The following is a 12,347-nucleotide window of genomic DNA, read 5'->3' on the forward strand; positions in this document are numbered from 1 at the left end:
TTCAGCAATCACTCACTATCCTGGCACTGCCATGGTATCTGTAGTCTGCATTTACCACATGTGTATCTGTAGCAGTGAACACATCGCGCAGTGGCATGATTGTTCTTGCATTTGTGTTTGACCTGACACATGGCTCTTTTTCCAGGGCTAGGTGTGGAGGGTTGTGTCCAAAGCAACTGTTCTTTTCTTTCTTGCCTTCTTCCCAGCCATATGAGAGTTAGCCAACTCTCTTGCAAATGTACTTCCCTTGCCAAGATATGGGAAGACATTGCAAATGTACTTGGATTTTAGGTCACAAGCCACCCAAAACTTGATCCCAAACTTGTCAGGTTTACTTGCAATATACTGAAGGGTTAGGGTTATACTGTGGGTTTCCCAGGTTTGCTGACCAGCAGTCAGTGATGGAAGTAGTGATAGAACCCTAGTAAACCCCCGCAATATGATAATTGCATCCACCTCAACACAAAAGGAAGTTCACAGCTTTTAGCAGCTCCCCCCCCACACACAAACAAAGAGGCAGTTGGCAGTTAGAAATCAGCAATCATTCACACACCCCCACTTCTCAAGTAACAACCTAATTTACATATGAATTGATGCTAAAAGACTAGCCAATTTAGCTTCCACTTGGCTGACTTGGGGTTAGAAAAGCCTGGGACTTCCATTAAAGTCTGTGCTCTCTCTGCTGTTGTGTTGTCGGGCTGTGAGCTGAAAAGCTACAGCCGGCTGAATGCGTACAGCAACCGTGTGTGAAAAGTGGTCAATAAAAAGATGCTGAAAAGCATGTTCATGGAAACATCGTCGGGTCTGCCGTGATATGTTTACAATAAGACTTATGGTCCCGAACCTGTGCGCAGCATCTGCAAATCGGGGCTTTCATCTTTATGCAGGACTAAGCTGTCATCATTCAATATATTAAAATTTTATGAATAAAAGGGGAACTTGTGATATTATTACTTGTGACTGCATTAGTATTATAATTATTTGGCAGAAAGCTTATTTCAGGGAGAATCATACCTTATTTCCACCCTTTCCCATGCTTCCTTTTCGCAAACTTACTCATGTTTCACAGTCACAACATACATTATATTCTTATAATGTAAAATTAATCTGTGCAGTATTGGTGATTCGATGTAAAAGTAATTTCACATATAAAAATTGGCTGTGTTAGGCTGTGTTATAGTGGTAAAAAAAGATATGATAGATCATCATCAAGGACATTTATATATGAGTTGTTTTCCTATGGAAATAGCGCCACCGTGTGAAAAAATAATTATAGTACACTTATCCTGCGGCCACTATAAGCTACGGAGCCCCGCAGGGGACATGGGAGAAAAAAAAATTAAGACGGACTTTTGCGAGATCTCGCAAAACTTTTGCGAGATCTCGCAAAACAAACTCGGGATCTCGCAAAACTTTTGCGAGATCTCGCAAAACAAACTCGGGATCTCGCAAAACTTTTGCGAGATCTCGCAAAACAAACTCGGGATCTCGCAAAACTTTTGCGAGATCTCGCAAAACAAACTGGGAAAAAAAAAAAAAAAAAAAAAAAAAAAACTCGGGATCTCGCAAAAGTCCATACCATACACCTCCAAATCAGCACTGAAACTTTAGAAACAACCACAGCGATGGAGGACACACACCCATTTGAGCGATTCATAGATTTTTACTTTGAGCTTGGACTAAACTATAAAGACATTAAAACTGTGCTTTGCAGTAGACACAGTTTTCATATAAGCGAAAGACATCTGAAGAGAGTTCTTAGCGCAAGGGGACACACTCGCCACAAAGCGTACTCTGACCTGGCCGTCTTGGTTGAATTTATAGACAACCAATTGCAGTACTCTGGGCAGCTTCACGGATACCGATGGATGTACGCTAAATGCAGGGAACATGGACTACGCGTGAGGAAAGAGGATGTGCGCTTGGTTTTGAAGGAGCTGGATCCCCGAGGCGTCGCACTGAGGCAAGCAAGACGTTTAACATTAAGATAAGATTAAACAGGAAATTTAGTCTTGAAATTAAATTATTTACATAACACAGCAGTGAGACATTGTTTTGGAGTCTTCTCATACATGTAAAGAACACTTGTATAATTTTCTGTGAGGCATACGAGGACATCCATCAGGCCAAAATGTGAATGTTATACATAAATTGTCAGTGCAACCATGGTTTGGGAATGTACAGCCCACTAAAATTAGACAAATAAATTTCAAACTTTTTCAGAACATTGATATTGTGTAATCTGTACAATTCATTTGCATTTCTTATGGAATGTGCATGTTTTGTCTTTTACTCAGGACCATGGACTGAATTTCATCGCACAAGGTTTGCCTTTAGATTCAAGCAACCAACTTTCCCCATCAAATTCAGGAGACCCACAGAGCCCCCTACATGTATCAATTCGCAGGATAAAAGTTGTTGATGATCTTTTGGCTGTATTTATGGACAGTAGCATTCTGAATGAGACTTTAAAGATGAACTTTGTAAATGAAAATGCTGTTGATGATGCTGGGGTGTCAAGGGAGGTTTACACTGCATTTTGGGAGCAATTTTTGGAACAGTGTGAAGGTGAAAATGAACGAGTTCCAAGGCTGAGACCAGACTTTAGTGAGGCTGAATGGCAAGCAGTTGGGCAGATATGGGTGAAAGGCTTACTAGACCATGGTGTCTTTCCAGTGAGGCTGTCAAAGGCTTTCATTTTAGCTTGCATCCACGGAATGGACTCAGTTGATGTAGACATTCTGATTGCATCGTTTCTCAACTATCTCCCTCCTGTTGAGAGATCAGCTGTTGAGAAGGCTCTCCAAGGCACAATGGATGAAAATGATGAAGAGGACCTGCTTGACCTTTTTACAAGGATGGGTTCCCACTTCCTGCCACCTAAGAACAACATGCAGCCTGCCATTGAAACAATGGCTCATAAGGCCATTCTCCAAGAGCCAAAGTATATAATGGATTGCTTCTCCACACCCATGGCACATCTGCAGCTGAAACTGGCAGACAAGGAAAGTGTGTTATCTCTGTATGAGACAAAGAAGGCCACATGCAAAAGACTAGTGCAGCTATTTGAAACAACAAAATTGATGCTGTCTCACGGAGAACAGACAACCTTTAACCATCTTCAGCGTTATGTTAAAAACGCTGATGAAACCAAAGCTGAAAAAATCCTGCGCTTCTGCACAGGATCTTCTGTGATATGTGTTGACAAAATTTTGGTGTGCTTTAATGCTGAAACTGGGCTCAACAGAAGGCCTGTTGCTCACACCTGTGGAGCTACCCTTGAAGTGCCATGCACTTACAGTTCTTATCCTGAATTTCGCACAGAGTTCGACAATGTCCTTTCCAGCAATTACTTTGAAATGGACATCATTTGAACTTGATGAGTGTACTAATGGTTACAGCTGTAATTGTTATATGTATGATTATCCTTGAGTTCATAAATTCTGTCTTGTCTCATTTCTCATTGAAGCATTTGATATATTCAGCTGTATAATAAGCAGTCACAAATTTAATTTTCTGATGGTTTAGTTGTATGTTAGCTCAGATTTCACAAGGACTCTTTATTGTTTAAAATTCTTTGAAAATGACCGCATCTTTAACTTCTGTTGAAAACAAGGTTTGTGTTTAGCGTTAGAGGGACAGATCACATCAAAATCTGCTGTACACATTGTCATTGTTTCCTTTTACTCCTGCCATCAGCCAGAATAAAGGCTCGCTTTTGTTTTAAGTTCAGTGTCCTCTCTCTCTCCTTGTCTGCTTTTGGGTACATTCTCTCAACACACCTGCATACCCCGCAGTGACACACATTGGCTTGCTGTTTATCCATCTAGAATGTTTTGTCGTGAGTTGCCTAGTTTTGGGAGATATTAGCTGTAGAGATCTCTTCCTTGTTGAAAAACTACATGAAGCTACATAAGGTCTACATAAAGACATTGCTACTAAGCATTAAGTACCATGTGAAACGAGAAGGGTAGGCTTGTACAGTCAATATCTCTAAAATTGGGCAACTCACACTAAAACAATGTGGATTAACAGCTAGCGAACAGAAAAATGTGTAAATTTGATTTTAGGGTGAAAGGTCCATTAATATTAGTAAAGAATGTCACTATGGTTGCGAAAAAAGTTATTGAAAGTTAATGATAAGATCCTGTTTCCAAATTCTTAAAGCTGATGTGGCCTCTAAACATCATCTTGTAACAATAAGTCCTATTTTCCCTTGATTAGCTTCTGAAATGTTTACTAGTTGTTTTGTTAAAAAGCATATTGCCATCACAAGTTGTCTTTTTTGAAAGGACTTTGCCATAATGTGACATACAGATGATTCACAATTCTTTATACTGTCTTATATAATTACAAATTACCAAGCAATGATTATCAGATTTAACAGTTTCTTGGATAAACAAGATTGTAGGCCAGGATTTCTAATTAGATCAAATAGTATATATGGTTAATTATAAAATATTGCTATATTTTTGACAGATTATGCACTTCTGTCTACCCTTCTCTGAAATTAAAGTGCCTGGGAACACAGGCAGTCAATACACAGATGTTGTCGATATGCTTTTGTCATTTGCAATTTTTTAGTTGTCTGTACTACATAGTCCAAAAAAAACAATTAGAAATTGATTAGATTTCAGTTTATTTATCCGGTAGTTCAACAACACATATCATCCTTTCAGAAGTGGTGAGTTTTGCAAAAATAGCATTCGAATGAAATTGCTGTTCATCAACAGAACAGGTGGGTGCAAAGAATTTGTTATTCAGCTGATAAAATAAGCTTCAGATAAATTCAGTGACCAAAAAAGAATGTTTATATCTATTAGAAATTCTAAGAGTTCAAAAGGTCTCGATTTAGTTCTTTATTTTTTCAGTTTTGTTTAACCAACATTAAAAAACTAAAGCTCGTCTGGAATCAGAATAAATAGTTAAAAAAAAATAGCAAAAATGACATGAAATAATTATATTTTTAGACAGAGAAACTTGAGTTTAGAAAAATGCCAAGGTGCCCCCCCTCAGATTATGATGCCCCTTAGTACCATTTCATGTAGCTTGCCAGTGTGACAGTTGGTGTTATAATATATATAAAGCAACAAGGCATAATAGAATATCTCTTCGATTTTAAACTGTATTCTAGCCAACATAAACAACTAAACATTCCCATCATTAACAAATAGAGATGGTGTAAATAAAAACCAACTCACCATTTAAAAGTTATTACAAAATACTCAACATAAACCACCATTATCTGAGTAAACACTGTATATTAAAACTCCTAACACATTAAATTAAGACGTGTCTTATGTTTTGATCCATGTATCAAGCCAAATAGACAGTTAAAGTAATTCGAAGTAATACACATAGACATAGAACTTGATAACATTTGACAGAACATTACAATGTTTTTGTGCTAAAGAACACTCAGAATATTATTAACAGGCAGAGACTCCCCTTTATACTTTAGTTCACTGACCCTCCTGGAACACAACAATAAATATTTCTATATAAGATATTCTCATAAATGACTGTGTACTAGAAAGCTTACAGTTTACAGTCTGTTTAATATCCAGAAGTTAGCTTTCTCACATATAGCACAGGTCAATTTTGAGAAATGTTCTCTGCTGCAGTGTATGCAATTTACACTAATGCCATGATGTTCTCTCTTAAATGCATGTACAAGTTCACAGCCTGATATGGGTCTGTTGGTGGAGTCAGATGGGACTCAGTCATGATGATATTGCACAGTTCATATACATCGGGGTCACATGGTTTGGTCAGTCGAAAAACACACTCAGTTTTACACATTTCAACATCTTCTTCTTCAGTGGGGCAAAGGAAGTCTCTTGTCCCGTAGAGCTCAGGTAATGTATACATTACATTAGGTCGACCACTGGGGATATTGATGTTTGTTGATGGCCTGATGGAGTGTGTATTCCAAACCTGTGCAGTGTCATCCAGCTCATCCTGTTAAAAAGAATACAGAAATTTAAGAAATGTGATCGCATGTACGTATATACATATACGCAGATCACGATGAGACAACTCACTCACTGAGAGGAAGGTTTCTTATATTTATGCAATTTATTATTTTTAAACAATCATGCGAATTTTTGTAATCATGTACTTTACCTAATGTCATCTGTACAAGTGTTTCACACACTAACTACAGTTACTGTTATGCTGTGATATCTTACATTAGTACTGTTAGTCTTATTACTACCTGCTTGTCTCATCTACTCCCCTCATAATAATCAATTTGTTTTATGTCACTGATCATTGTATTTTGTATTTGTAAGTTATTTGGATATTCCAATCTAAATAATTCCAAATTGTAAATAGTTAATATTATAGATAAGAAATTTTCATATGCCATGTCAACATCTTCAACATAGATGTTACCAGTGTTGGGAAGGTTACTTTTAAAATGTATTCCATTACAGATTACATGACCCGAAATGTATTCTGTAACGTATTCCGCTACGTTACTCAATGAGAGTAACATATTCTGAATACTTTGGATTACTTAATATATTATCATGCTGTTTACAACTACGTGAATGTACTATTGCTGTGATTTATTACTGTTACTGAAGGTCCGTGGCTCCGAACCATAATAAAGGGACCTCTGGCTAATACGGTGGGTTCTGTGTCGGGTCGTAGCCAAAAAATAGCTTTACTTTGTTGTCTGGGTCAACTTTGCTTGCGAGAGAGAGGCGTTGAAAGGCTGCTCCAACGGAACTTATTGTTTTTGGAGGAAAACACGAACACGGTGTACAGTCTAGTCTTAATAGCTTACTTACAACTGGGCTCGTCAGGCACTCTTCTTGGCTGCAGTGGTTATTATTATATTTACATGCTTCCAGCTCCCGTTTTTGCTAGATGACAGCTCGTACTTTTTTTTCTCCCTCCTCGCTCACAGACACATCAGGGGTATGGCAGTCCATTTTCCCTGCAGCACGGACTACACTGCCTATGATGCTACATTCTTTAGAGCTATACCTGTAGCATTCTGCCTATTAGCTTAGCACAACAACAACAAAAAGGCCTCTCTCACCCAGGAAACACAGAGAGAGAGAGAGCGTCACCCTGTAACCATGGCAACCATAACGCTGCCGCCGGGAGCAACAGAACGTAGCTGTCAAACAAAACCCAAACAGTCCTGACCCGCCACAATATGAAACAGGAAAGTACCGCCGTGTAATCCATTTATTTCAACAAAGTAACTGTATTCTAAATACCACCTTTTTAAACGGTAACTGTAACGGAATACAGTTACTCATATTTTGTATTTTAAATACGTAACGGCGGTACATGTATTCCGTTACTCTCCAACACTGGATGTTACTGTAGTCTTGGTTGTTGAGCTCTTCCTTAAGGCGGCCGATTGCTTAAGCCTAAATTATAGTATTTACACAATTTCATTTACTCCCTGCTCCTCTCAACCGCTTCTCCCTGTCTTGTCTCTTTCTTCCTGCAAGTCTCTCCATTTCCTAAACCTGGCACAGGTCTCATCTCTCACAGTACTTCGTGTATTACCTCTCTATCCCTTCCTCAGTTTCTTTTATCTCTCACTCACACACGCATGCATCCATACACGCAACAAAACATATTTTATTAACTCACCTGGATGAGTCCCATGCAACAAAACTGAAGGAGGTTTTTGTCCAGAAACCCACCATCAAAGTACCCGTTGTCTCTGATGTCTGCAAATAAGGATAACCAGAACTCCAGACACTGGCTGCGAAGAAAACGCCACCAGTATTCAATCCTTTGATTGGCGGTACTTGCTCCCTCCAAGTAACTCTCAAGGGTGTCGTTAGGAGCCACGGGCACAAGGAAACGCTGAAAGCCTCTAACATGGCCATTTTCAGTTCCAAGATCGCCCCTCACAACTCTAGGGCAGCCCTTTAAACGCTGCACCGCTTCTATGTAATACCCCCCGATCACTTTCGGATTACTATTTGTTGTGTACGCATTAAGCCAGATTATTTTTCTAGAGAAACCGTCAATACTACCATTGATACAGATGCCATATGGCTTCAGTTTGTCGTAGGAGTCCATGTGCCAGATGAAATTCGGCCCTTTTGAAAAATAGTTCCTTCGCCTGAAACGTCTTGCTTGCCTCAGTGCGACGCCTCGGGGATCCAGCTCCTTCAAAACCAAGCGCACATCCTCTTTCCTCACGCGTAGTCCATGTTCCCTGCATTTAGCGTACATCCATCGGTATCCGTGAAGCTGCCCAGAGTACTGCAATTGGTTGTCTATAAATTCAACCAAGACGGCCAGGTCAGAGTACGCTTTGTGGCGAGTGTGTCCCCTTGCGCTAAGAACTCTCTTCAGATGTCTTTCGCTTATATGAAAACTGTGTCTACTGCAAAGCACAGTTTTAATGTCTTTATAGTTTAGTCCAAGCTCAAAGTAAAAATCTATGAATCGCTCAAATGGGTGTGTGTCCTCCATCGCTGTGGTTGTTTCTAAAGTTTCAGTGCTGATTTGGAGGTGTATGGTATGGACTTTTGCGAGATCCCGAGTTTTTTTTTTTTTTTTTTTTTTTTTTTTTTTTTTTCCCAGTTTGTTTTGCGAGATCTCGCAAAAGTTTTGCGAGATCCCGAGTTAGTTTTGCGAGATCTCGCAAAAGTTTTGCGAGATCCCGAGTTTGTTTTGCGAGATCTCGCAAAAGTTTTGCGAGATCCCGAGTTTGTTTTGCGAGATCTCGCAAAAGTTTTGCGAGATCTCGCAAAAGTTTTGCGAGATCCCGAGTTAGTTTTGCGAGATCTCGCAAAAGTTTTGCGAGATCTCGCAAAAGTCCGTCTTAATTTTTTTTTCTCCCATGTCCCCTGCGGGGCTCCGTAATACGCCATGACAGAGAAAGATGTAGTGAAACTTCCAATAACACACTCAATAAAAAATGTAGAACTCACAGTTGTATTTTTCTAAAAAGTAAACAAATTAAAAAAAAGAAAAACAGGTGCTAATTCTTTATAATAATAATAATAATAATAATAATAATAATAATAATAATAATAATATGCACGGAATGCGTTAGTGGAATTACGAGTTGTCGTTTCCCTTCGTGCTTTTATTTTGAAGGCTGGCCATTGAAACGGAAATCGTTGCGCTGGGTCACGTGGTTAGCGTTTCCTTTCCGTTAGCAAAGCTGTAGATTGCAAGAGGTTCTTCGTGAGGATTCATTTGAGCACATCAGGACAAACGGATTCCACACATATAAAGCACGGTATGTACCCCGAGTTGTTGTAAAAAAAAAAAAATTAAAAAAAATCCCGCAAGCGATCAGCTTTTCCTTACAGCCGCTGTTTGTCGACTTGTGGTGGTAGTTTGTAAGCGGGCCTGCAGGAGGTTGCAGTGCTCCTCGGTAGCTGCATACGTTGCCTTGCCTTTTTTGCCTCCTTGTGGCTGGACTGGTGGATTATGGTCTCGCCTCATATCTCACTGCTGCATGGATTTTGCGCAATCCAACTTAACTCAGTGGCATGACTGTCGTTATCCCACGTATCCCCACAGCCACCCATTTCCTTTATTTTCATTGCAAGCTAGTTAGGTGGGAAAACCCACGGGAACATCCACACTACACAATCCCACAACACATTCTAAACGTATTCATAAAAGGCAGCATTTACAACAAATACTGACAACATGAATTCTACTGATTGAGAAAAACAACCACTTCACTTATGATAAGTCCTCACTCCACTCCACTCCACAGACCTGGCTTGTATTAAAGTTTTCTCTCCTTTAGTGATGCACGTTAACCCCGCTCTTAAGACTCATCCCAGACGTGATGGTATTGGTTATCAGTGGCCTGGCATTAGACATTAAGACAGTTGGACGCTCAGACTATGGAAAAGATCGCCTGTCATTAACCTGCTCCCACGCATGTGCAGTGAGCAAAAATCACTTATCCACTGCTGCAGGTGCTTACTTAAAGGCAGTGTAAAGACGGCTGCAATGTAGGGTAGGCTGACTAAATCCTTGACTAAAACTGCAGATGTCATTAAGGCCTGCACAATAAATCGAAAATTTATTGTCATCGCGATATCAGCCTGCGCGATGGGCCCATCGCAAAAGACGGCGTAAACTGCGATAATTGGGTACCTTAAAATGTTTACACACGTGCTTTAAAGAATTTACCAATCAAAGAAACCCCTTTATACATTTGACCAGTCGAATAGAGCCCTTCACGGCATTAACCAATCAAATGGATTAGAGGCCCGTCTCCTACGCAGGTGGGGAACAACGCTGCAGCAACGAGTTGTAAAGGCTGAGAGCGAGACGCATGACGAGAACGCTACTGACTATGAACTCGTGCCTAAAAAAAAATAGTACCTCGCTTATTTGGAGGTACTTTGGATTTGATAAAGACGACGTTTTCCAAACACAGGTACTCTGCAAAACTTGCCGAACACTCCTGGCAACCACCAGAGGAAACACGACTAATCTCCACCATCATCTCAATACAACCACAGAGGACTGTTTGAAGAGTTCCAGAAAGACAGGGCTAGCCAAACAAAGGTTGCTAATGTTAAGACAAAGAGCGCAGCAGTCCAACAGCCGTCTCTGTATCAGAGTTTTTCAAGTGGAACTCCTTATGAGAAAACGTCAAAGCGCTACAAAGAAATAACAGAGGCCATTACACATTTTTTGACAAAGACATGATGCCTATAAATACAGTTAGCAGAGAGGGCTTCACCAGATAACACAAAATAAAGTTTAACATATTTTCAGGCGAGAATGTAGCTGTGTAAACCTCAAATATCTGCTCAGTTTATTAAGACACCACATATTTTCAAAAGCGCTCTGACGTTTTCGGAGGTCTGTTACCCACTAGCTCGATAGTTAGCCGGGGGCAAGGCTCACTAGAGCCCGTGAGAACACCGGACTCCCGGCAAATCGTTTTCAAACCCACTGCCGTCTTTCGCTACTCAGGTTAAACATGTGATATAAGTCACTTAGATAACTTAAAAATGTTATTGTTTGGCTTTTTTTTTTTAGTATTTTATTTGTTCCTGAGTAAATCGGTTTGGTTGAGAAATAAAGTTATAGTTTTTACACAGCTGAATAAACTTCAAGCAGACAACTGATTATCAGAAGTGTGAGATGCTTGAGAATTTACTCCTGTGTCCTGTTATATTTTAGATAGCAAGGAGCAGACGGCTGAGTTTATTAAACTTCACTGAAACAACCTGCAGATTTCATTAAAATTTAATAAACTATCATCTTGTCTTTATTTTTAGTTAACACATACCTTAAACACTTCAAGCTGTAAACTAATGATAGTTATATAAGAGCAGATGCATGCTGGTGCAATAAGCTGTAAGTTTTACGTCCAATGGATGCACGATCTGATTAGTCGACTAATCGCAAAAATAATTGGTGACTAGTCGACTATCAAAATAATCGTTTGTGGCAGCCCTAATTGAGATAATTTGCAGTATAATTTAAGTTATGTATTTGAAACTAATTCTAGAGACCAGGAAGGATGTCTTTCAGAATTCAAGCCTCAGAATTTTTTTTATGGGGGGAATGTTTCAATGTTAAAATGCACTTTGTTGTTACACTACTCATACAGCAGCTTTCTTTAAATAAAACTTGCAGTAAAACGAAAATTATGTATTTGGTTTTTTTTATATTTATTTTATCGCAAGTCATATCGTTATTGCAGTATTGATCACAGTTATCGCACATCGCAGGTTTTCCTAATATCGTGCAGCCCTAATGTCATTAACAACTAATCATGTTGTGTTCAGCTGAGCTGTTGGTTAGTTGTGTTGTTCTATATTACCACTTAAGGATCTATGTTTTTTTTAAACATTTATTTATTTAATTTTCTTTCTCCTATTGTGTTATTCTACTTTACATCTGGTAGGTGTGTGTATCTATGCAATTCACTTTCTCTTAAATTACCTTTAAGCATAACCTAGCTAACACAAGCAATACAACCCCCCCCCCCCAAAAAAAAAAAAAAAACACAAAAAAACAAAACCCAAACAAACAAAACAAAACAGTAACATTGAGGGAAATCTGTTGTGTTCACTTTTGCCTCCAAATATTGTCATTGTCTCTGATTTTGGCATTGATGTCATCATTGATGACTTTGGTAGCAAGGATCTATATAGAAGGTATGAACCAGTCCAGTTTTGCACTGGATAACAGTTTGTCCCTAAAATTAGAGAGCCATCGTAGCACAAAGGGAGCAAACGTTCAGTAGTTTGTAGCTGCAGTTTTACCAACTACTTTTCTTTGGAGGTTTGCAAAGGTTTTCAAAAAATCGTCATTGGTTTTCATTCGTGACAATGCTTTCTCTCACTGTTGCTGTTGTTTAATGTAAGAAT

General features: G+C 39.2%; 2 protein-coding genes across 2 annotated transcripts; one reads left to right on the forward strand and one right to left on the reverse strand.

Annotated features, from left to right (window-relative positions):
* Positions 1-2,234: 2,234 nt before the first annotated feature.
* On the forward strand, positions 2,235-3,727 carry LOC146522626 (uncharacterized; the record flags this gene model as incomplete). Its single annotated transcript, XM_085147962.1, has 1 exon — positions 2,235-3,727. A coding segment is annotated over one exon (1,140 nt), but the record flags the coding sequence as incomplete, so codon positions are not given.
* Positions 3,728-4,286: 559 nt separating this feature from the next.
* On the reverse strand, positions 4,287-8,831 carry LOC146522627 (uncharacterized). The gene is made up of 2 exons (XM_085153555.1): positions 7,621-8,831; positions 4,287-5,961 (listed from the first exon to the last, which is right to left on the reverse strand). Exons 1-2 carry the CDS (start codon positions 8,455-8,457, stop codon positions 5,635-5,637), a joined length of 1,164 nt encoding a protein of 387 aa, XP_085009681.1. The 5' UTR covers positions 8,458-8,831; the 3' UTR covers positions 4,287-5,634.
* Positions 8,832-12,347: the final 3,516 nt, after the last annotated feature.

Source organism: Neolamprologus multifasciatus, chromosome 3 (genome assembly GCF_963576455.1).
Source record: "Neolamprologus multifasciatus chromosome 3, fNeoMul1.2, whole genome shotgun sequence".
Taxonomy (NCBI): Eukaryota; Metazoa; Chordata; class Actinopteri; order Cichliformes; family Cichlidae; genus Neolamprologus; species Neolamprologus multifasciatus.